General features: G+C 57.0%; 1 protein-coding gene across 12 annotated transcripts in view; it reads right to left on the bottom strand.

Moving 5' to 3' along the window:
* Nucleotides 1-140: 140 nt before the first annotated feature.
* Nucleotides 141-22,527, bottom strand: part of Hspg2 (heparan sulfate proteoglycan 2) — a 99,869-nt gene continuing 77,482 nt past the window's right edge. For 8 of the 12 annotated variants that reach the window (XM_023722506.1, XM_023722507.1, XM_023722511.1 and 5 more), the window contains 39 exons: nucleotides 22,075-22,210; nucleotides 21,830-21,981; nucleotides 21,523-21,661; nucleotides 20,542-20,693; nucleotides 20,231-20,378; nucleotides 18,820-18,971; nucleotides 18,277-18,418; nucleotides 17,721-17,872; nucleotides 17,160-17,301; nucleotides 16,905-17,045; nucleotides 16,566-16,700; nucleotides 16,226-16,407; nucleotides 15,314-15,509; nucleotides 14,931-15,110; nucleotides 14,547-14,807; nucleotides 12,319-12,523; nucleotides 11,816-11,913; nucleotides 11,225-11,491; nucleotides 9,743-9,852; nucleotides 9,460-9,607; nucleotides 9,257-9,373; nucleotides 8,912-8,929; nucleotides 8,547-8,658; nucleotides 7,761-7,905; nucleotides 7,572-7,671; nucleotides 7,367-7,476; nucleotides 7,160-7,268; nucleotides 6,505-6,603; nucleotides 5,911-6,132; nucleotides 5,395-5,639; nucleotides 4,920-5,091; nucleotides 4,630-4,752; nucleotides 4,471-4,527; nucleotides 2,427-2,502; nucleotides 2,254-2,332; nucleotides 2,024-2,094; nucleotides 1,789-1,872; nucleotides 1,352-1,455; nucleotides 141-1,227 (listed from right to left, as the gene is read on the bottom strand). In XM_023722506.1, the coding sequence (XP_023578274.1) occupies nucleotides 1,055-1,227; nucleotides 1,352-1,455; nucleotides 1,789-1,872; nucleotides 2,024-2,094; nucleotides 2,254-2,332; nucleotides 2,427-2,502; nucleotides 4,471-4,527; nucleotides 4,630-4,752; nucleotides 4,920-5,091; nucleotides 5,395-5,639; nucleotides 5,911-6,132; nucleotides 6,505-6,603; nucleotides 7,160-7,268; nucleotides 7,367-7,476; nucleotides 7,572-7,671; nucleotides 7,761-7,905; nucleotides 8,547-8,658; nucleotides 8,912-8,929; nucleotides 9,257-9,373; nucleotides 9,460-9,607; nucleotides 9,743-9,852; nucleotides 11,225-11,491; nucleotides 11,816-11,913; nucleotides 12,319-12,523; nucleotides 14,547-14,807; nucleotides 14,931-15,110; nucleotides 15,314-15,509; nucleotides 16,226-16,407; nucleotides 16,566-16,700; nucleotides 16,905-17,045; nucleotides 17,160-17,301; nucleotides 17,721-17,872; nucleotides 18,277-18,418; nucleotides 18,820-18,971; nucleotides 20,231-20,378; nucleotides 20,542-20,693; nucleotides 21,523-21,661; nucleotides 21,830-21,981; nucleotides 22,075-22,210 (5,454 nt within the window). In that variant the 3' untranslated portion in view covers nucleotides 141-1,054. The remainder of the gene's footprint in view (nucleotides 1,228-1,351; nucleotides 1,456-1,788; nucleotides 1,873-2,023; nucleotides 2,095-2,253; nucleotides 2,333-2,426; nucleotides 2,503-4,470; nucleotides 4,528-4,629; nucleotides 4,753-4,919; nucleotides 5,092-5,394; nucleotides 5,640-5,910; nucleotides 6,133-6,504; nucleotides 6,604-7,159; nucleotides 7,269-7,366; nucleotides 7,477-7,571; nucleotides 7,672-7,760; nucleotides 7,906-8,546; nucleotides 8,659-8,911; nucleotides 8,930-9,256; nucleotides 9,374-9,459; nucleotides 9,608-9,742; nucleotides 9,853-11,224; nucleotides 11,492-11,815; nucleotides 11,914-12,318; nucleotides 12,524-14,546; nucleotides 14,808-14,930; nucleotides 15,111-15,313; nucleotides 15,510-16,225; nucleotides 16,408-16,565; nucleotides 16,701-16,904; nucleotides 17,046-17,159; nucleotides 17,302-17,720; nucleotides 17,873-18,276; nucleotides 18,419-18,819; nucleotides 18,972-20,230; nucleotides 20,379-20,541; nucleotides 20,694-21,522; nucleotides 21,662-21,829; nucleotides 21,982-22,074; nucleotides 22,211-22,527) is intronic. The other 4 variants (XM_023722509.1, XM_023722516.1, XM_023722517.1 and 1 more) reach the window with 2 other exon arrangements.

Here is a 22,527-nt window from a genome sequence, read left to right as displayed (position 1 = left end):
GGGGCCAGTGTGACCCCTGTGCCCAGCACAGGCATGGGAGCCTGGCTTCACACCCAGACCTCAGCAGCCAGCTGTGTCCCTGGCCAGCCTGCCCTCCAGGATCACTGAGTCAAGTCCCAAAGATGCACAGCAGACTCCTGGCGGGGATAGCACCGTTTATTAGGAAGAATCAAGACAAAGACCACAGGAAGGTCCCTTCTGGGGCCCGAGGCCTGGCATCCCAGTGCCAGATTATGGGGACGGCGGACCACTAGGCCCTCGGGCTGTCATCACCTCCCCACTTCTTCCCAGTCAGGGCTCTCAGGCTTCCCCACCCGAAGGCACTGGCTCTTCCTGACCACAGGCTCCCCCATGTCCCTGGGCCTTCACCTCCAGAAGAATGAGGGATGTGGCCAGGTGTGGACTGAGCCCTCGGTGTGGGTGCTTCAGGGAGAAGCGGGGGCCGGGACCCTGGGCAGTAGGTGGTGGGAATGGGGGTTCTGCCAGGAGTGGTGACCTGTGCTGGGCGGAGGTTGGGGGCTGGAGGGGGCTGGGAGGGGGCTGGCGGGTGAAGGGTGAGCTGCCTTCTGCTCCTCAAGGGACGCTAAAGACTTTTCCAGCCCATGGGTAGGAGGCAAGGCCCTGTGATGCCCCCTATTCAGTTAGCTGGTGGGCACCAGGTGGTGAGCTCAGCTGGTCCTCAGGAAGGAGGGCTGCCCAAGGGCTTCCACAGGGGGGCAGCCGTGTTCTACTTTGGGGACTTCATCAGGGCAGGAGGACCTGGGATATACCTGGGCCTACCCAGCCACTGTCCTGACCTCAAGTCTTGGTGGCTTTCCAAGGCATCAGACCCTCCCACCTGCCCTGTTCACCAGCCTCAGGGCTTTGCCACACACATGGGAAGCTGGCATGCCCACCCTCCAGTCCAGCCCAGGGCAGTAGCAGCAAAGCGTGGCATTGCCTCAGTTTCTTACAAAAAACTCATAATAATAATAATAATAATAATATTAATAATAATATACTCGACACGGTCAGGCTGGGCACAGCCCGGAGTCCATAGGGAGCAGGCAGGTGCCTATGAGGGGCAGGGACGTGTGTTGGCCCCAGCCTGGGCATAGTGCTGCAGGTCCAGGGGCTGGGGTGGTGGGGCACCAGGCCCAGCTGAGTGCAGCACCAGGTTCCTAATACAGCCAGTGATGCCAGAGGAGAACCTGCCTCCTGTCAGTGTGGCCACATCCGGGGCTCCACCTGTGGACAGGGGAGTAAGAGTGCTGGTGGGTGCCAGAGGCCCGGGCAGGGCCAGCTGTGTGACCACCATGACCTCCCTGCCCTCGGTGGGCTCCTGACCACCCTAAGCCAGCACAGGACTTACCAATGTATACACTGCCCTTGGTGTTGACCGCGATGTTGGGGCCTGGGGACTGGCCCCTCACCAGCTCCTCGCTGTCAACCCGGATAGAACCTCTCCGGCCCTCTCTGCAGTGGAGTGGGGTCAGGACCCTGCCCATCCCACACTCCTGTCCTCCCAGCCCACCCATGGACTCTATCCCCTTGGCATGGAGACTCTGGACAGTGGGGCTGGCCCTGCTCCCTACAGTCCTTCTTTTCCCACCCTGGGTGATGGGCTAGCCCTGCAGACCCAGCTAGGAGCTGCCACCACCTTGTCTGCTCTGACCAGGGAACTCTCCAACCCCAGCTCCCTGTCCTGTCTCGCAGAGCTCAGTGCCCAGTCCCTGCCCGTGGTGGGGGCATCTTGTCCCTCTACAGGACCCTAGTCTTCTTCCCAGATGCCTCGCCAGGTTCTCTCACCGTAGCACTGTCACCCGGTGCCACTCGCCGTCATTGACAGGGTCCTCAGAAACAAGGCGGGCCTCCCCACTGCCTAGCTGGTAGCTGGAGTAACAGAGGTCCACCAGGTATGAGTTGGTTCAGGACTGCAGGTATGGGGTGGCAAGGGGGATGTGTGGCCGGGGCACCAGCAGGGGCAGCTTCTCATGGGAGGAGCCAGGAAGAGGGGGAGGAAGGGCAGGGTGCCAGGGCCTACCTGAAGACAGGGTGACCATCCTGCAGCCCAAGGCTGATGAAGTCCTTTCCTCGGCTGGCCTCCCCCACCTCCTGCCAAGGAAGCACGGGCTCTCTGAGCTCTCCAGCTTGTAGAACTGAGGTCCCGATGCTGTAGTCTCCACCTTCCTCTCCCTCCTCCTGGCCCTAGCCATCAACAGGCCAGCCCTCTGCCCCAGGGATCCCGACACCCCACACCAGCTGTCCACTCACCGCGCCCTGCCATAGCAGCAGACCATTGGCTGTGCCAGTCCGAACCTCCAGCTCCATGGTCTCGGGCACTTCAGGCAGGCTGCTCAGGAGAGTGGGTATGTGAATGGATGGAGGTCTCAGATTCCTGCCCTCCCACACCTGGACGCACACTTTACAACCAGGGCCGGTCTTACCTCCTGGAGAAGATGTGGCTAGGGAAGGCCAGGAAGCCACCATCATGGAAATAGGCTCCGTACTGCCCAGGGGCATCTGTGGGAGGGGGAAGGGTGAGACATCTCACCAGCCTAGGCACGGTCCCCAGGGAACCCCACCCCCACCCCTTTGGGGGCCCTGAACTTGTGGTCCCTGGGTACTATCCCAAAGGGGCCACCAACAGAATGCTTGGGGCCATGAACTTGGGCTGGAAAGCATGTCTATTTCCACTCAGTTTTCAATGACATTCAGCAGCACCTTCAATTATGGATGTCAGCAACCAAGCAGAGTAGCAGCAGCAGGGATTGTGACTTTGTCCCTAGAATTTGTCTAGCACATTGTAGTATTGCAAGTATCTCAAAATATTGTTTATGCTCATGACTTATTTACTATGCTAATAAAGCACATATATGAGAAATGAAAAAAAAATTTATAACTTTATTATCAAGTCTACTGGTTTCCTTTGAAATCCTGTGTCTCTTACTGTATGTGGTTGATCGGATCCACAGCTGTCTGTCTCTATCTGCCATGTCCCCTTAGTTTTAGCTCTGAGAGTCCCCAGCAGGCTGGGACAGCTCGTCACTTGGTGCCTGGCAGTCAGGTTCAGAGCCCATGCTTTGCCTCTGTCTCAAGGAGGCAGCAGGGCAGTCAGGCTCAGTAGCAGTACTCTGGAACTGGGAAGCTGGGATTGTGACCAGAGCCTTTCAGTCCAATGTTCACACTGTGGGGCTGTACCATCCCCACCTCCACCTGCTCACAAACCACCCCACAGGCCAATGTGGCCATGGGTGGCCAGCCAGCTGCAGGGGACATGCAACCACTTTCCACTGAACCATTTCAGTGACTGCTAACACCATGTACTGCTCTATGCCTGTGCAGGGAGCTTCTCACTTGGCTGCAAACATTTCATTTAAACGAACCCTTGTAACAACCCTCTGAGGGTTGCCTTATGGAGTGCCTTATGGAGTGCAATCCTTCTGTTTAATCTTCATTTAATTACTTTGGAAAACTGAAGCACAGAGAGGTTAAGTGACTCATCCAGAGTCACACCATAAGTGACAAGGCCTAGATTTTGTTTTTTTGTGCTATCAGGGATTGAACTCAGGACCCTGCACTTGCCAGGAAAGTGCTTATTTTACTGAGCTATGTCCCCAGCCAAGGCCCAGATTTGAACCCAGGCAGGCTGGCTTCAGAGTCCATGCTCTTAAGCACTACATTATGGCCTCTCCTATTGTATTAGTGATGAGATGTATGTACCTATAAAGGGCTTCACACCTATAAATGTTCAGCAAACATTGTTACTTTTATATATGTTTTTGTGTATTGGGGATTGAACCCAGGTCCTTATACATGCTAGGCAAGCACTCTACAACCTACTCCACACCCTCAGTCTTTTTGTGCATGTGTGTGGTAATGGGGACTGAATGAAGGGCCTTTACCTTCCCAACTACCTCCCCAACCTCTATCTATCTATCTATCTATCTATCTATCTATCTATCTATCATCTATCTATCTATCTTTGTCTGAGACAGGGTCTCACTATGCAATTCAGACTGGCCTTGATCTCACTTTGTAGCCCAGGCTGATCTTTAACTTGAAATAATCCTCCTGCCTCAGCCTCCCAAGTGCTGGGATTAGGGCGTGCCCCACTACCCCTGGCATAGTGACTTTCATTTTTAAACCGACAGTAGAATCCTTGAGAGCAAGGGGCCTGCTTCTTCATTTTGTATTACTACTCCCAGGGCACAGCTGGGCACACAGTAGGTGTCTGTGGATTGGATGAGGGCATAAGCGGAAACTGAGGTCAGAGTGGTACAAAGAACCACTCAAGGTCACCTGGGCAGTGAGCTTGGGGAAGGACCCAGATCTGTGTGGCTGTGCTTTTCTTTCTGCTGCCTATCTGTACCCAGCAAGCCCGTTATCTAGGCCTTTCTGCTTAGAGGCTAGAGCAAAACTGTGGGTAATCAGAGGAGAAGGCTGAGGCCAAGGAGCAGAGGAGGCCACAGGGCCACAGCACGTACGTACCATTGCCCCCACTGCCCTCAAGGTGCCAACTGGACTCCGCTGTGCCATGTTCAGAGCCTGTGGGGAAGGGGGAGTTCAGTTGGTGGGTTCTGGCCCCTGGGGAAACTTGTCTGGCCCAAGGACACCCAAAGGAAGTGAGAGGAAGCCGGCCGTGGATACCTTGTTGGCAGCGTGAGCCAGAGAAGCCAGGGGGACAGAGGCAGTGGGTGCCCTGGCAGGTGCCCCCATGCAGGCAGGGCTCACGGAGCTGGCAGGGGTTCTCCTCATGCTCACAGAGGTCTCCTGTAGGCCAGGGAAGAGGTGGGTGTGTGGGCAGGGACCCGAGGTGCCACCAATCACTTGTGCCAGCTCTGCAGTGATAGCTGGCATCCAGCTGGTACTGAGCCTCTGAAATGGGGAGTGTGGTGGGCAAGGATCCCCCCGCGCCTGGGCTAGCTTTGCTCTCACACCTTTGAAGCCATCTTGACACAGGCACTGGAACTCGTACTCGCCAGCGGGCATGCACGTGGCGCCATTGCGGCACGGCTGTCGCTCACAGGGCGAGCTGTCGTAGCACTGCCCGATGCCCTGGCTGCCCAGGAAGCTGTAGGTGAGGTCCAGGCGCTTGCCATTCACAGACACCTGTGGGGGCAGGGACGCCAAGGGGCTCAGTGTGCCAGCAGAGAAGAATGCGGCAGGGTGGGGGTACCCAGGAACCCGGGCAAGAGCCTGAGCATGGGAGGACGGTGCAGAAGTTGTGCACAGGCCTACTGTGCGCCGGCTCTCGGCACACTCTGCCGAGGAGTCGCCATCGTTCCCACTTTGCAGAGAGGAAACGGTTGGTCAGAAGCTGCGGATCCCAGGGCCCAGCAAGCATCAGGCAATGTTGGTTTGTCCCAGCCCCCTCTGAGCCCCTGCAGTGTCTCCAGAATGCCTGACACTCACCTTGCCCACACAGCCACGGAAGTGAGCGCTCACGTTGGTGGCTGGAGACAGTGGCACAGAGGGCTCCACACCACCCAGGTAGAGGAGAGTGTGCAGGTTGAGGCCCTGGCTCTTGCCTGGAGAGGAGCGCAGCACAGGGCGCCCCCCATTCAGCCGTAGGCTGCCGTCCTTGTTCAGACGCTCTGCAGACACTCGGTGCCAGCGGCCCAGGGCCAGAGGCTCAGGGCTCCGCAGGACAGCCAGCCCTAAGGGGGCATGGAGCAGGGTCAGGCACCCGGGGGCGAGGGGGGTCCTGGCCCTGACCCCCTCCCTCAGCAACTTGAGCAGACAGGGAACTTCCCCAGGGAGGGACTCATGGCCCGAGTTTAGTCAATCACATAGGGACGGGGAGGGAAAAGGGACTACAAGGGGTTTGGCTGCTGGATTTATCCCTCAGTGCCTCCTTGGGGATTGAGAACTGATGAGGGCACAGCCGAGCACCCTGAGACCGGTGTGCATCTGGTGCCCAGTGCCTACCTGACCCCAGCTCATAGCGGAACTCCAGGTGGCCGCCAGCCATTGCCAGGGACACGAAGTCCTCCACAGGCCCAATCCTCCCTCCACTGAATAGTAGGATGCCATCGGGCTCCAGGGGCTTGAACTCCACGTCCAGCCGTAGCTCGTGGTGTGTGTTGGTGAGGGCAGGGAGTGCTAGGTAAGAGCCGGTGCCCGACATGGATGGGGTGGTCACTGTCACACCTGCAGCAGGCACAGCTCAGTCAGAGGCAGTGGGGGCCGAAGGGCTCTGGGCAAGACCCCGCTACTCAGACTCCTTTGGGACCCCTGCCCACCTCATTCCCCTTTGAGATTCGGTACCAGCTGGGTGCCAGCTGTCACTGCCCAGGAGCCCCTGGCCTGGCCCTGCACGTCAGGCCATGAGTACCTCCCGCATGCTAGGGCTCCCTAGGGGGCCTCACATAAGGGATTCAGGGTGGCAGGAGGGTGGGCAGGTGACTGAGATCTTCTGGCTTCAGAATAAATCTGTGACTTTTCGGGTCCATCACAGCTTCTGAATGCCCTGCCCAGCCTTTCCAGCTGTCACTGAGACCCTGGAGGTCACACTCTACTTACCTTCCTCACACCTCACCCCTGAGCGACCCAGGTGACAGCGGCAGGTGTAGCCTCGACCGTCAGGTCGGTTCACACAGGTGGCATCAGGTCCACAAGCCTCTGGGGGGCACAGGGGCCAGTGAAGAGGACAGTGAGGTGATTCAGATGCCTAAGCCTCGCCCACTGCAGATGGCCATTAGGGCTACGCCAGCCTGGGAGGGGTGCCAGGAGAAGCAAGAGGCCAGGCATGGGACAACCAGGGGCATGACGGGTGACCATGTGTCTGTTAGTTCTTTTCTTTTCTTCTCTTTCTTTCTTTCTTTCTTTCTTTCTTTCTTTTTTTTTTTTTTTTTTTTTTTTTTTAGTACTGGGGATCAAACTGAGGACCTTACGCTTGCTAGGCAGGCACATAAGCCGCTGAGCTATCTCCCCAGTCCTTGTGTGTCTGATATCGCTTATTACATTATTACTGGGCAGCAGTATGCCCTGAGGGATAGATGGGCAGAAGGCAGGAAGATCCCTGGGCTGAGGCGAGAGCCTGGTTGGTCATGGTGGGGAAACCTCCAGTCCTTGGGTAAGAGTGACGGGGTGTGGAAGGACCCCAGCCACAGCAAGAGGAAGTGACACAGGAAAGGGCAACACCTGGGGAGATAGTGGCTGCAGGGTGGGGACATACCTGGGTGGCAGTGCAGGGCCTGCGAGTGCTCACAGCGGCTCCCAGTGAAGCCGGATGGGCAGATGCACACATAGCTGCTGCTCTCCGAGTCCTGGCATTGGCCCCCATTCTGCAAAGCAGCCACCACACGTTAGGCCAAGAACACCTGGCCCTCCATTCCCCCCAGAACCAGCCTTGGCTCAGGCAGGGTGTGTGGGCAAGGACCACCTGGCATGGGCGGTCTCGGCACGTGGGGCAGTGGGAGATGCCATGCGCCGTGAGGTTGAGGTCGTGGAAGACGATCTCCTCACCCTGGATACGTAGCTCCCGCACACAGCCTAGGGGGCAGGTGGGTGGATGAGTGGGGGCAGGGTGTCAGCCCACACCCTGCAGTGTCCACCCAGCTCAGCTAGGGGCAAGGAGGCAGGCTTACCCACAAAGCCACTGCTCAGCCCTGCCTTGGGGATGGCGCCATAGTCGGGGTAGCCACCTAGGTACAGCTCTTCATTCAGGTCCAAGCCCTGGAACTTGCCCTGGGGAGGTGGAGTAGGGTGTCAGGAACGACAGATAGGTGGGACAGGGCTGGCTTGGGCTAGGAACAGAGGACAGGGTCCAGTCTCACCTGGGATGTCCCATTCACTGGGGCCAGGTTGCCCACAATGAGGGAGCCCTGGGTGAGGCTGCGCAGCAGGGTGACCGTGTGGAACTGGCCCAGGGCCAGCGGTGTGGGGTGGCGGATGGTGGCCATGCCAGAGCCTGCATCAAACCTGCTCCATGGGGCAGGGCAGGAACAGAAGAGAGTAAATGTTGGGGCTATAATATGGGTTAAGGAGGGGCCCAGCATGCCAGAGGATGTTACCATGTCCAGTTCCTGGCCCTGCTCTGTCCTCCTGTATCACCCACCCCAATGAAGCCGACCCATCCCTGCCTCTTCCCTAGGTCTTCCCTCCCTGCCCCGTGAGGCTTGAAGACCCTGGACTCGGAGGTGCTGCCACCTGCCAACTGGCTTTGCTGCTCCTCAGTTTCCCTCTCTCTGAGATGACCTTGCTTTCCTTGTTTATGGTGTGAAGCCCCTGCTGCCGGACACAACCCCACAAGGCCAGAAGTTGGCCTGTTCTATTGATGCTTGTGTTGGTCCCTGGAATGTTGTAGCCATGTGCTGGATGGATGAATGAATCAGGCCTGCGTCAGAGGCCCGAGTTGTTGGTGCCTCTCTCCTCTGCCTAGCCCGCTGTGCCGAGTCTACTCTTGCAGACTGGGTGGTCGCCAAGGGTGATGACCGCATCTTGTCCCTCCTCCAGTATCACCTTTGTACAACGCAGCCCAGGAAGGTGTACACCTGGCTAATGTTGTGTGTCCAGCTCCCCACCCGTCCCTCTCCTTCAGACAAGGAGGTTGAGGGTCTCACCGGAACTCGGGCCTGCCACCCACGAGGCCAAAGGAGATGAAGTCAGGCTGCCTGCTGGCTTGGTTGGGGGGGCTCCCTGGGCCCCGCTTCTGTCCATTGTACAGCAGCATCCCTGGGTGGGCAAAGCTCAGTGAGGGCCCCTCCAGCCCTAGGCTCCCTGTCACCCCTGCCTTCTGAATGACTCAGCCTCCTGAGTCTTTCTGCTGCAACCCTGGTTCCCTCCCTTGGGCACACCTTGGGTGGCCAGGGACCTCTCTGAACTCAGGGGCCTTGCTGAGAGTCCCGAGACAGAGACAGAAGTGGTTCATGCACACGCCAGGGTCTACCTGAAGGAGGCAAAGGAGGCGAAGAAGGCAGAGACTTACCTGAGTAGAGAAGAAGGCCTGGACAGTGAAAGCCAGAGAGCCGTAAGAGATGAGAGAGAGAAAGGAAAGGGTGAGTGATGGCAGGCGGAGGAGGGAGGGAGGAGCAGAGACCAGGATAGGAAGATGGGACAGAGGCACCGAGGCAGCAGCACCAGGGAGGGCCAGGTTGTCATCCGGGTAGGGTGGTGAGAGCAGACAGGAGAGAGGAGGTGAGAGGGCCCCTGTCTGCAGGCTTCTGACCAGGGAGGGCGAGGGTGCTGGGCGAGATGGGGCCGCGGGGCTCACACAGGTTATCCACGAGTTTCCCACCCCCCACCCTCCCTCCCCTCCTCTTTTGCTGCTCACCATCAGCTGAGTCTGGCCGGAAGGTGATCTTGATCTCAAACTTCCTGTAGGCATCCTTGATGGTGGGCAGCGGCAGGAAGGAATGTGGGGTCTGGGTGAAGTAGGGCACCACTCTCTCTGCCAGCAGAGAACACCATTAGGGAAGGTGCCCCATGCAGAGTGGTGGGCACTGCCAATTCAATCAAGGCTGGCCACTATCCTACCTGGCACCTGCAGATGCACAAAGGCCTTGACCTTGCCCTGCCGGTTGGTAGCCGTGCAGACGTAGGTGCCTGCATCCTGTGGCTGGACCAAGGGTAGCATCAGCATGTTGTTCTCCAGGCGGCTTTCAGGGGGCAGGTTGCCATCCAGCTGCAAACACCAGCACTGAGGCCCTGGCCTCGGCCACACCTCCCACAGGGCCACCCACCCATCCCAGCCTCGGCTGGATTCCCAACACTGCATGTGCTCCGTGCCAGGCGTCCTGGGCCCATACCCAGCTGGTACCTTGCTCCAGGCGATGTCAGGAGTTGGGTAGCCTGAGACCATGCAGGGGAAGACGGCTGCAGAACCAGCGGGCACTCGGACCTCTGCGGGGGCGGAGATCTGGGGCAAGGCTGAAAAGCAAGGGGACACAGGCCATCATTGGGATCACAGCCACCACCATGCCCATCTAAACCCTGTCCCTGGAGGCAGGCCCATATCACAGACAAGGGATCTTTAGCTGCTCACTCCAGGTCGCACAAATAGGACCAGCAGTCGGGGCTCAGAGACAGGGCCACTTTGACTTCACAGCCCAGACCTCTGCAGATGCCCGGCTGCAAAACTGCACTACCCTCTGGGGACCCAAGAAAACTAAGGCAGTGTAGGTGGGTAGGCTTGGGGTCAGTCACCCAGGGTTTGGAATAAAAAGGAGCAACTGCCCTCAAAGAGAAACAGTTTGTGTCTACTCTGTGCCTGTTGTCCTTGTTTCATGGTAGTGTTTTTTAATGTATTTAGTAGAGACAGGTTCTATAGGGTCTCACTATGGAGATCGGACTCATAGTGATCCTCCTGTTTTCAGCCTCCCAAGCACTGGCATTAAAAGTGCGTGCCACCACCCCTAGTCTTAATCGCCATCTAAGTGCACCCTGGGGTGAGGCCAGCACAGCAGGCTGGAATGGAACCTCCAGCCACTGCATCTGCCTAAGCAGGCGCTTTAATCCGTTGAGCTATCTGGCCGGCCCCTTTGTGGTGGTGTTCATGTTCCATCTCTGCCATCTGACCGAGCTGCAGGTCTTCCCTGGAAAGCATGGGCACTCTCTCCTTCTGAAGACTGCAGACCTGTTTTCCTCTGGACACCACGTGGCATGGCACTCCCCAGCCTGCCCCAGAGAAATTCACTGCACATTTTTTTTTTTTTTCTTGGCAATGCTAGGGATTGAACCCAGGACCTCATGCATGCTAGGCCAGTGTTCTACTACCGAGTTACAATCCTGGCTCTTTGAATTTCGAAACAGGATCTTGCTAAACTTTTGATCTTCTTGCCTCAGTCCCCCTAGTAGCTGGAATTAAAAGCAGAGCACCCACTCTTTCTCCTGGCTGCCACCATTTGCTGTAAAGTCTGGCTTTATTTATTTATTTATTTATTTTTGTATCTTAGGGAAGGGTCTGTAGGGTATTCAGGGTCTCACTACTAGATCAGACTCGTACTGATCCACCCGTTTTCAGCCTCCCAAGCTCCCAAGAGCTGGGATTGTATGCGCAAGCCACCACTCCCAGTCTCAGTTGCTGTCTCAGCGCGCCCTGCAGGCAGGGCCAACACAGCAGGCAGGGGGATCGAGCCCCTGGTCCCTGCACCTGCTTGCAAGCCTGGCTTTTGTATACATGTAGCTCAGGGTCCCCAAAATAGCAGAAAGGAGAAAAGCAGGCCAATGAAGACAAGGCAGCATGAGGAGCCCCTGCCTGTGTCCCTGTCCCCTCACGAGGTCCCCTCATGCTGGCCTTCACCTTGCACGAGCAGCAGCACATGGGACTGGGTGGTGCCCGCAGCATTGGTGGCTGTGCAGCGGTACTGTCCTGCATCGGCCAGCTCCACGTGGGCAATCCTGATGACACTTCCGCTCTGCACGACGCCAGGCCGCAGGCGCCCTCCAACTTTGCTCCACGTCACCTGAGGCTTGGGGTCACCCAGCGCCAGGCACTCGAACTCAACAGAATGGCCGACCACCACGGTCTGCACGGAGGTGCGGATGTTGATGAGCACAGAGGGCAGGGCTGGAGGTTGGAGGTGGTAGGAAGTTAGTGTGCGCGTGCGCGCGCACGCGCATGTGTATGTGTGATACTAGAGATTGAGCCCGGGCATCTCCCGCACCCTCAGTCCTTTTTATTTTGTGAGACTGGATCTTGCTAAATCACTAAGTTGCCCAGGCTAGGCTTAAACTCTCGGTTCTCCTGCCTCAGCCTCCTACAGTGCTGGGATTACGGGTGTACGCTACCATACCTGGTAATCTGAAGGGCTTTCTGTGGAACCTGGTTGGAGCCCGGCACCCTCTCCCTTCTATCTCTTGCTCTTAACAGAGGCCTAAACTATCGCCCTACCTTGGACAATCAGCCTGGCGCTGGCCTGGGCCTGTCCCCAAGGTCCATGCGCCTGGCAAACATATGTCCCTTGGCAGCTCTGGTCTAAATTCTGGAGTCTGTAAAGACAAAAAGGGTAAGATCAGAGAGGGAGACCGATGGAGAACACCTCGTAATTGCAAGGGAGTTGCCAGTAACACAGGTCAGCACCCAGCAGCAGCTTCTGGCCTCCCATAGTGATGACTGAGGCAGCAAGGCAGACGGGGTGGCCGGCACGCCCGTTCCAGATGAAGACCCACTGCTCTGGAGTGCAGGGTCCCAGTTCCCCGGTCACAGGGCTACTGTTTCTTTTCCATCGCTCTAGGCCCAAGCACGCACTAAGTGTGTGTGCCAGCCACGGTTTCCATGTGCTATACGTGGAGGCTCAGGGAGGTCAAGTGACCCGCCCAAGGGCTTCACTTCAGGCCCAGGCCCACAGGAGTCATGGCTGAGTACCAGGGCACTCCTGGGTCCCCGTCACTCACCGAAGTACCCCATCTTGCACGCTGTGGCCAGGAGGCAGCTGACCCCCTTCCTTGAACCAACGGAGCTGAGTGCCTCGGTCACTGGGAACAGCACAGTGGAACTCGGCGCTGGCCCCGATGCTCTTCGTCTCCAGCTGTGGAGTGACCTGCACGGTGGCCGTGGGTTCTGCTGGGCCATGGGTATCAGGGGAAGAGCCAGAGGGGCCTGCGGAGACATGTGAGAGTCTGTCTTTGTCTACCTTGCCCATGCTAGTCTGGAATGCCTACCCTCAAGTGACCCTCCTGTCCCTGTCTCCTGAGTGACTGGGACAAGACTGTGACACTGTACTTGGCTTCTAAGCTTCCTTATGGCATGTCCCTAACACTCTCCCTCCTCAATCCTGGGACCCAGGAAAGCACCATCCCATATTCAGAGAGTGGTCTCCTGGCCCCTTACTTTCTCCTTGTGTGGTCACTCAGTCAACACAAATGAGGGCCCGGGCAGTGCGTGACTCCTCTAGCGGCTCCCATCCTTGGGACTGGGGGCATGAGATGTGGCCCAAGGCAGGACCAGGAGGGGGTAGGATAGCAAAGATGATTCTGGCTGCTGTCTAAAATTAGAGAAGGAAAGGCCAGGTGTGTGTTGCACACTCGTAATCCCAGCACTCGGGAGGGTTAGGCCGGAGGACTCTGTGAGTTCAAGGGTAGCCTAGGCTACAAAGTGAGTTCAAGGCCAGCCTGAGGTGCATAGTGAGACCCTGTCCCGAAAAGACAGAAACAAACGAACAACGAAATAGGAGAATGCAGAGATGTGGCCATAGTGAGGGTCTCTCCGTGTTGGGATGGCTAGGTGGTTTCAGAGGGTAGTGCTGCCATGAGCCATGGGCTTTATACAATCATGGACCTTTCTCTCTCTCTCTCTCTCTCTCTCTCTCTCTCTCTCTCTCTCTCTCTCTCTCTCTTTCTCTCTCTCTCTTTTCTGGTAGTGGGAATGAACCCTTAGCACTGAGCTCCAGTCCTTTTTATTTTATTTATTTATTTATTTTTATTTCGAGTTAGGGTCTTGCTAAGTGGCTGATTTGGCCAGGCTGAGCTTGAATTTGTGATTCCCTTACCTGGGCCTCCCACAGTGCTGGGATTATGGGCTTGCGCCACCACCCCTAGACCATGTGTTTTCCTAACCAGCCTGTGATGAAGCGTCTCCTCTTCACTTTACAGATGAAGACACTGACACTTGAGGTTAAAGGACTTGGCTGAAGTTGCACAACTGGGTCAGAGTTCAGGTTTCAGGGACCTGTGGGTTTCATGTTTTGCTGCTTCTAGAATTTTTAGAATTCTTTGCAGGCAGCAAAATAGATGCTGTCCTGGCAAGCGCAAGTTCCTGAGTTCAATCCCCAGTAATGAAAAAAAAAAAAAAAAAAAAATGCTGTCTTCAGTGATGCACTTAAGACATGGGCATGATACAAGAAGGCCTGTCACCTACTTATTTATTTATTTAATGTATTTGGTACAGGGTCTCACTACGCAGCTTGGGCTTATAGTGATCCTCCTATTTTCAGCCTTCCCAGCACTGGAATTACAGGCATGTACCACCACACTCAATCTTGGTGGCTGGCTTGGTCCGCCTGGAGTGGGGCTGGCACAGCACGTGGTAACAGAGATCAAACCCAGATCGTTGAGCTTGCCTTGGCAAGCGCTTTGACCACTGAGCTATCTCTGCAGTCCAGTGTCACCCACTTATTATCGGCCCTGTCAAGTGTTTACCCTGCCCATCCTAAGCCCTACGTAGGACCAACCCAGGGGTTGTTGGGATAACCGAGTCCGGGCCTGCCTGAATGTCCTTGGTGACTACTAGGTGAGGCAAGCTGGGTGTCTACATGAACACAGTAGCTTCCTCTGGCAGTGCAAAGCCAGTGCCAAGGGCAAGGAGCTGGAGGGGCTGGGAACAGCAATCAAGGGTCTTCTGGGAGGAAGCCAGCCCACCTTGGGCCTCAGAAAACAGAGAAGATGGCATTTTGGGTGGGATAATGGGGGGAGGCCTTTATCCTGTGTTTTTATTTATTTATTTATTTTTGTGGTACCGGGGATTGAACTCAGGACCTTGAGCTCGCCAGGCAAATACTTATTCTACTGAGCTATCTCCCTGGCCCAATCCTGTAAGTGTTGATCCCCAAGTGCCCATGGCTAGGTCACTGAAGGGCTGGCAGGAAAGCTGACCACTCTGCCCACACTGAGCCCTGGCTGCTTACCTTGGACAAGCACCTGGGCAAAGGCCTCAGCTGAGCCCACCTTGTTGGTGACCTGGCAGCGGTAGCGGCCGGAGTCCTCAGGGCCAGAGGGCTCCAGGTGCAGTAGCTGGTTCCTGGTGGTTGCTCTCGGAGGAAGGCTGCCACCCACCCGGCTCCATTGGAAGGTGAGCGGGTGTGTACCGTGAGCCAAGCACTGTAGCTGAACCTGTTCCCCGGCTCGCACTGACGTGTGCTCAGGAACTATCGTGGCATACGGTGGGCCTGGGGTAGGGAATGGACAGAGACATCAGGGCGGGTGAGGACAGAGGGCAGGTTGGCAATGGGCAGCTGGACCTCCACGCAGGGCGAAGATTGAACCCCAAGGAGAGGGGGTAAGTGACTTACTCTCCACATGCAGGATGATGGTGGCCTCAGCGTGCCCAGTGGGGCTGGTGGCATTACAGATGTACTGGCCCGAGTCCTGTTGGGCTACTCTGGGGATGATGAGTGTGTCACCTTCCTGCCGGTGCTGCCAGGGCAGTGGGGAACGAAGCTTGGACCAGTGGATGGTGGGTGGGGGATCGCCTGTGGGGTAGAGAGATGACAGCACTGGGCACCAGACTGCCTCTGGGGTGAGGGGGGTGCAGGAAGGACCCTGGGTAACCTGTCTCTCCATGGGGTCTACCAGGTGGGTGGCTCCTGGGCATGACATCTTCAGATACTGTGTCTGCCGTCCAGGCCCCAGGGCACCACAGCTCTGGCAGCCTGTGGCCCGCCTCTGACCACACCTGTGGCTGAGCAGCGCAGCGTAGCGGTGCGTCCAGCCTCCACGGTCAGCTCGGCTTCTTCCACTTGGACCTGGGGGGCACCTGGAGCCACCGTGCCAGTGTCCACAGTCACTTCCACCCTCTTCTGTGCTGTGCCCAGGGCATTCTGGGCTAGGCACACATAGGTGCCTGAGTCAGATGGTTTAGCTGATGAAATCTAGAAGCAAGTGAGAAGACGCTTGTTATGCGGGTGCTGGGCCAGGGCCTTTGACACTGCTCTTCCCTGCTTTTGGTTCTCCTGTCTGACTGCTCCAGGGCCCACCTCCACAGCATCCCTATAATCCATCCACTTGGCCATCGGGCCATCTCCCCACTCCTCTGTGTTATGGTTTGTATCTAGTTGTCCCCCCAAAGCCTCATGTAAGTCACATGTCAGTCACTGCTTGAGGGGCAGCACGTGGCTCGAGGGGGCGTGGCCAGATGACCAGGGCGGGGCTTGAGGGGTGGGGCCAGAGAGGCTCGAACTGTTAAACTGGCTAGCCTGTGCTTTCTCAGAGGTGTGGAGAGGGTCATCCTGGACACGGCTGTGCCCCAGCCTCTCCTCCAGTGTCTTGAAGCCTCTAGTAACTGTGAGCTAAATAAACCTTTTCTTCCCTCATTTTGAGTGTTGGGTATTTGTCGCAGCAACAAGAGAAGAGTAACTAATACACTCTGCCTGCTCTCCCATCTGTCCTCGTGTCCCTCCTTTCTTCCTTTTTTCCTCCCAACTTTCTTGCCTTCTCCTATCTTCTGATCTACTCATCATCCACCTATCCCAACCCTCCTTTCCGCTCTCCATCCACCCATCTTCCACCCACTATGGCCTCCTGCAGGTGCCTGCTCAAGGCGAGGTCCTGGGCAGGGGGACCTGGAGGAAGAAGGGCTTGACCTCACCTTCAGCACTGCGTGGCTGTTCACATGCCCAAATGTCCGTGGCTCCAACCTGGCAGGGGTGCCCATCCGGGTCCAGCGCACAGAGGAGCGGGGCTCCCCAGGACTGACACACTCCAGGGCAATGTCCTTCCCTGCTTTCACCTGCACAGGTCCCTCAGGGAGTACGGACACCATAGGAGGCCCTGCCCAGAAGAACAGCAATGGCTGAGCCACCAGCAGGTTTCACCAAGCATGCGCAAAGAGGAGAAAGCCCAAGATAGAGCAGAGGCAGGAATTGAACTGAGCTGGGAATCAGGGTTGGAAATGGGAAGGCAGAGCTGTGGGGTTGACACCTCCTCACCGTGCACGTTGAGGGTCACAACACTCTGGGCCACACCGTAGGCGTTGGAGGCCACGCAGCGGTAGGCCCCATGGTTGCTTGGCCGGGTGCCCACGATGGTGATGATGGAGCCATTGGGGCTGATGTGGACGTTGTCTGGGGGTTGCATTGGGGCGAGGAGGTCAATGAGGGTCTACCTGGCCCTTCTGCCTGGGTGCTGCCAGCTGGTGCCCCTCTGTCCCATGGCCCTGACTCTTTGGGCCCAGGTATATGACACAGAATCAGAGTTGGCAGAAGAGGCCCCAGCTTCCTCAACAAGTAGACAGATCGGTGCCTTCCCAGGTCCCATGCCCCCCTCACCCTCCAGTTCCTGATTGCGGGTCTTCCACTCCAGGCTGACAGGCAGCGCCCCCTCGTGGATGAGGCACTTGAAGCTGGCGTCCTGGCCCTGCCGCACTGTGCTGCTGGGTGGGTCGATGGAGATGACAGGGCTGCGAAGGCCTATGGGCAGAAGGAACAGGGCCCTGCTCAGGAGGCGCAACTGGCTCCCCGGGAGCCCCGCCTGTGCTCTGGGTCCTCCCCTCCCCTGCCTGCCCCAGGAGTTCCCTCGCTCACGGTAGGAAGAGCCAGAGCCAGGAGTGACTGTGACCATGAAGGAGGCCTCGTGCTCTGAGCCCAAACCACCAGCCACGCGGCACAGGTACTCTCCAGAGTCGGCAGGGGACACATGGTGGAGCCGCAGCTGGGAGCCATGGGTCTGTTGGGGTGAGGAGTGAAGCTTCAGGCCAGGCTACCCGAGATAGAGTGAGTTCCCAAGTGTGGCAGCGCTGACATTGGTGCTTTTTCGGGGGTCCTGGTGTAGGATCGGGGAGAAGCTTTGTTCACAGATCCCAGAAGCCCAATGGGTTAACTTTACAGAGGGGGAGACTGAGGCTCAAGGGGTGACTTCTCAGCAGGACTGGGAAGGCTGGGAGATAGCTCAAAGTCCTGAATTTGATCCCCTGTACTAAGAGAGAGAGAGAGAGAGAGAGAGAGAGAGAGAGAGAGAGAGAGAGAGAGAGAAGAAAAACCTGACAGGTTTCTTATCCCTTGTGGTCTCCATGTGGGCTGGAGTCTCTAAGGTTTGGGGACAGAAGACAATTGCAGGATGGAACTCCCTTGCCCTGGTCCTTCTACCTGGTGCCGGGCCGGCAGGCTGCCCCCGCGCTTGTGCCATGTGACCTGGGCGTGCGCCTGCCCGGGTACCACACAGTTCAGGTCCAGGGTCTGCCCTTCGGCCACGTGGGAGGAGGAGGCCTCAATGTAGATGGGCTGGGCCAGTCCTGGGGCTGTGGACAAGGGGGAAGTAAGAGGCCAGTTTTTGCAGCAAAGGCAGGGACCCACAGATTTTCATGTGGTGGACTGGTCCCCCTGGAGGTGCTGAGGCCTGAGAAAGCCTGACATGCTGGGCTGCAGGGCCCTAAGAAGGTCTCTCTTCCCTGGAGATGAAGATGGGCTGAGGCCCAGGGCTGAGCTCCCACTGGTGGTGGTGGGCGGGGAGGGGGCGCGCTGGAGGATTTCATGGGCCTAGGGACCCAGAAGCCACCAATCAGAGCTCTGCCAGTCATATCTGCGAAGACTGGGTGGATTGAATTCTAAACTGTAGGACCATCCTGCCACAGGAGGGCAGGGAGGAGCCAGGCCCACAAGGCCCCAGCCTATGCCTCAGCACCCCTAGTTCCCTGCCACTCACCAGGAATGGGGCCTGGGTTGGTGGCCTCAATCATGACCAGGACGGAAGCCTCCAGGGTGCCTGAGCTGCCCGTCACTTGGCATGAGTACTCGCCAGAGTCCGCTGGGGACACATGGTTCAGCCTCAGCAGGGGGCCATGGACCTAAGCAAGGTGGGCGAGGGTTGGGAGGGGTCTCTGGGAGGCTGCAGCATAGGCTCCCTGGTACCCGCATCCCAGCTGCTGTGCAGTTCAGCAGGTTGCGTCCTGTTCAGAGTGGGCCCCCCTTTGACATTAGGCAGCATGAAGTATGTGGTTAATACGACTTTCTTGCCCGTGGGAGGTGGTCAAGGGTCTTCAGTAAGTGGAGTCCCTTTTCTTCTTTGTAACAAGGTGCTGTGGGGGATGATGGTGGCCTTGCTGTGCCCAGCCCATGCTCAACCTATGACCTCAATGAACTGCTGTGTTCCCTGAACCCCACATCTAAGCCCACATTCACTTGAGGCTGGACTCAGGAAGGCTGGCTGGGGAGCAGAGGTGCATTCTGTTTCCTCGAGGACCCATACCTGGTGCTGGGCAGGCAGGCTACCCCCACGCTTGTGCCATGTGACCTGGGCATGTGCCTGACCGGGCACCACGCAGTTCAGATCCAGGCTCTGCCCTTCGGCCACTCGAGAGGAGGATGTCTCGATGCGGATGGGTGGGGCTCCACCTGCACCTGGGGTACAGCCGGAGCTCAGTGGGCAGAGAGCCCAGACCTGGGTACCCAGCCTCTCCCCCGGGAGCCCTGACGTGCAGGCCAGAGGCCACCAGCAGTGGTTTCTATGCAGGGGGCCAGGTTCAGAGTTTAGTCACAGTTAACACCCCTGCGCTGCCCTCCGGCTCAGGGCAGCTGGGCCAGCCCAGGGGTAGAGGACCCTCCATTCATTTGCTAGCACTTCCTAAAGTCCAGCAGCGTACAGTTAGGAATCCAGTTGCTACAGTCAGAGTGTTTGAGTTCAAATCCTACTGGATGAGCCATGTATTAACTATGTGACTTGGAAAACAATACCACCTCTTCGTGCCTGTTCTCCTACCTGCAAACATGATCGTAAGTGCCTCAAAGGGATACTGTGAGGATGCAAAATCATGTATGAATGTGTTCTAACATGACTTCTGCCATGGCATAGCCCTATGCCATTATCTATGCTATTTTTGTTTTTTATTTTTTTATTTTATTTTTTTTTAAAGTCTTTTTTAAAAATTTTATTTATTATGTGTGTGTGTGTGTGTGTGTGTGTGTGTGTGTGTGGCCAGCTCAGCCCACCAGGAGGTGGGGCTGGCTGGCATGTGGAGCTGGGGGATTGAACCGCAGTCCCTGCACTTCGGTAAGCTTGTTCTAAGTAGGTGCCTTAGACCACTGAGCCATCTCACCAGCCCTGTCTATGCTATTTTTGAGTCACTGCAAAAAAAAAAAAAAAAAAAAAAAAAGAGGTTCTGAACCCCATTATGGGCAATAACTTCCACAACCAAATCCTGGTAGGTTCATATTTTTTTCTTCCTTGATCCACCTCTAGGATCAGTAAAGATGTTTCCTGCAGCCCCACCTAAAGTCACCCGGCAATTCCTGCAGAGACGCAGGCCCAGGCTTCAGGGAACTCACTATCGGCTCCATAGATAGTAGATAGCAAGAGCTCCACTGAACCTCTTTACAGTTGACAGTGACATGCGGTAGTAAGGGGAAGTTTTGTGTAACATCTTTGAGGGATATGGAACTGGGGCTCAAGCCGGACTCTAAGCCTTGTTCTTGGGCCCTCTTGTGAGCAGGAACCATGCCCTGGCTGGGTCTCTCTTCCTGGAGCGGCAAGGGCAGGCAGGAGGTGCAGGTCAGGGATTAGAGGAGCAGCTGGCTCCGGGGGCCAATGGGCATTTCCTTTGTCCAGCTCTGCTTACTGCTGCCCTCCCCATCAGCCTCCCAGCCCTACTCAGGACACTCACCAGGGACATGGACAGTGTTGGAGCCAGAGGCCTCGATGGTGACCAGGACTGAGGCCTCCTGGTAGCCAGAACTGCCCAGCACGCGGCACACATACTCGCCAGAGTCAGCTGGGGACACCTGGTAGAGCCGTAGCCGGGAGCCATGGGCCTGAGCAGGGCAGGACAGGAAGACAGGGCAGAGTCAGATACTGATCTGGACTCCTGGAAGGCTTGGGGCCAGGCGCAGAGCTCTGACCTAGGTGGGTGCGGCACACCTCCAGGCTCCCAGGCCCTCCTTCCCGCAGCCTCCCACCATCTCCTACTGTCCGTACCTGATGCTGTGCAGGCAGGCTGCCCCCGCGCTTGTGCCATGTGACCTGGGCATGAGCCTGCCCGGGCACCACGCAGTTCAGATCAAGGGTCTGCCCTTCGGCCACGTGTGAAGATGATGATTCAATTCTGATAGGCCCGGCACCAACGGGAGCTGGGGACAAAGAGCAGCAGAGCAGAGATGGGCCATTTGAAGATGTGGGGGCAGAGTTGTGGGATCCTCAGCCCCAGAAAGCCCCAGGTCCTAGGTACAGTCACAGTTAACACTAAGCACTCACAGTGCACCAGGCCATATTTTAAGCATCTTACACACGTGACTCATTTAACAGCCACAAAGTCACATGCTTCCTGTGAGAAATAACTCTTTTTTTTTGCGGAACTGGGGATTGAACTCAGGCCCTTGTGCTTGCCAGGGAAGCTCTTATTCCACTGAGCCATCTCCCCAGCCCCAAGAACTGACTCTTTATCTGTATTTCCAAGACAATGATAGCAGCCACATGTGGCAATAGAGCACTTGATAAGTTGGAAATGGAAAATTTTATTTATTTTTTTCTTCTTTTGAGACAGGATCTTGCTATGTAGTTCAGGTTGGTTTTGAATTCATTATGTAGCCCAGATTGGCCTTAAACTTGTGAGGATCCTCCTGCCTCAGCTTTTCTAGCACCATAATGACAGACATGCACCTTCACGCCTAATAGAAATGGAATTTTAAATCCTATTTAATTTTAACTCCCACCTCTGGCTAATGACATCAGAAGAGACAACGCAGCTCTATGGAGGCAGAATAGTCAACACCCTCATTTTATTGATGGGGAGACTGAGGCCAAGAGGCAAAAGTAATGGGCCTAGTCACTTGATGATGCAGAGCCCTTTCCTGACCACCACCCTGGTCCAAAGAATCTAACTCAAAGGATCCTTCCCAGGGACACTGTTACTGGGTCTCCCTGTCTGTTCCCCAGGATGAGGGCCTTTGCCAGACTCACCAGAGGGAAGACTAGTGCTGGGAGAGACGGAGACCATGATGGAGGCCTCCTGGGCATCGATGTTGTTGTTGGCCCGACACACGTACTCGCCAGAGTCAGCCACAGACAGCTGGTGCAGCCGCAGGCGGGAGCCATGGGCCTGGGGGCATGGGGAGGAGAGGGAGCTGAGGGCCACGGGGTCCTCGTGGCTGGGGCACGCTCAGGTCCAGAATCTCCTGGGCGTGAGAAGGAGCCCTGGGCAGCCCCTGCAGGCTCACCCAGGACAGCAGGACAGCAGGGTTCCCGCGGCCGCGGCGCCAGTCCGTACCTGGTGTCTGGCGGGCAGGCTGCCCCCACGCTTGTACCACATGATGGTAGCCTGCGTCTGGCCAGCAAGCACACAGTTCAGATCCAGTGTCTGCCCTTCTACCACTGTGGGGGATGAGGACTCAATCTTGATTGGCGGGGAGACACTGGGCACTGGGGACGGGTGACAGAACAGCAGAGGCAAAGTCAGGTCACAGGGACAGTGCTGGGCACCCCCTGTCCAGACCTCCGTCCTCGCCCTCTCACCGTGGGAGGAGCCGCTGCCCTGGATGGTGATGATGAGTGAGGTTTCCTGCGAACCAGCACCATTGCTGACATGACACACATACTCGCCGGAGTCGGCCGGGGTCACCTGGGGGATCCGCAGCCGGGAGCCCACGATCTGCAGGGAGCAGGGGGCAGTGGGTGGAAGTGGTACCACCACGTCTGGGCAAGGCTGCCATTGGCACCTGGCTCTGGAAGCCGCCCCCTTGCCTGGTGCTGGCGACCTGGCCTGTGCAGCAGCCTTCCTGAGGCTCCTGGCAGGGCAGCTGACCCAGCTCTGGTCGGTACTCTTCTTACCTGTTGTCCCTCCAGAAAGCCTGAGAGGCCCTCCCAGCAGTGCCCTGGGGGACACCCATGTTGTCATTTAGCATGTCTGCCTCTCATTTTGCAGTGGTACTGGGAATTGAACCCAGGGCCTTCACACTAAGTTACATC

The sequence above is a fragment of the Octodon degus genome, unplaced genomic scaffold (genome assembly GCF_000260255.1).
Source record: "Octodon degus isolate 3935 unplaced genomic scaffold, OctDeg1.0 scaffold00092, whole genome shotgun sequence".
NCBI classification, from domain to species: Eukaryota; Metazoa; Chordata; class Mammalia; order Rodentia; family Octodontidae; genus Octodon; species Octodon degus.
Note: the sequence above shows the minus strand (reverse complement) of the source record. Positions and strands in the feature narration are given on the sequence as shown.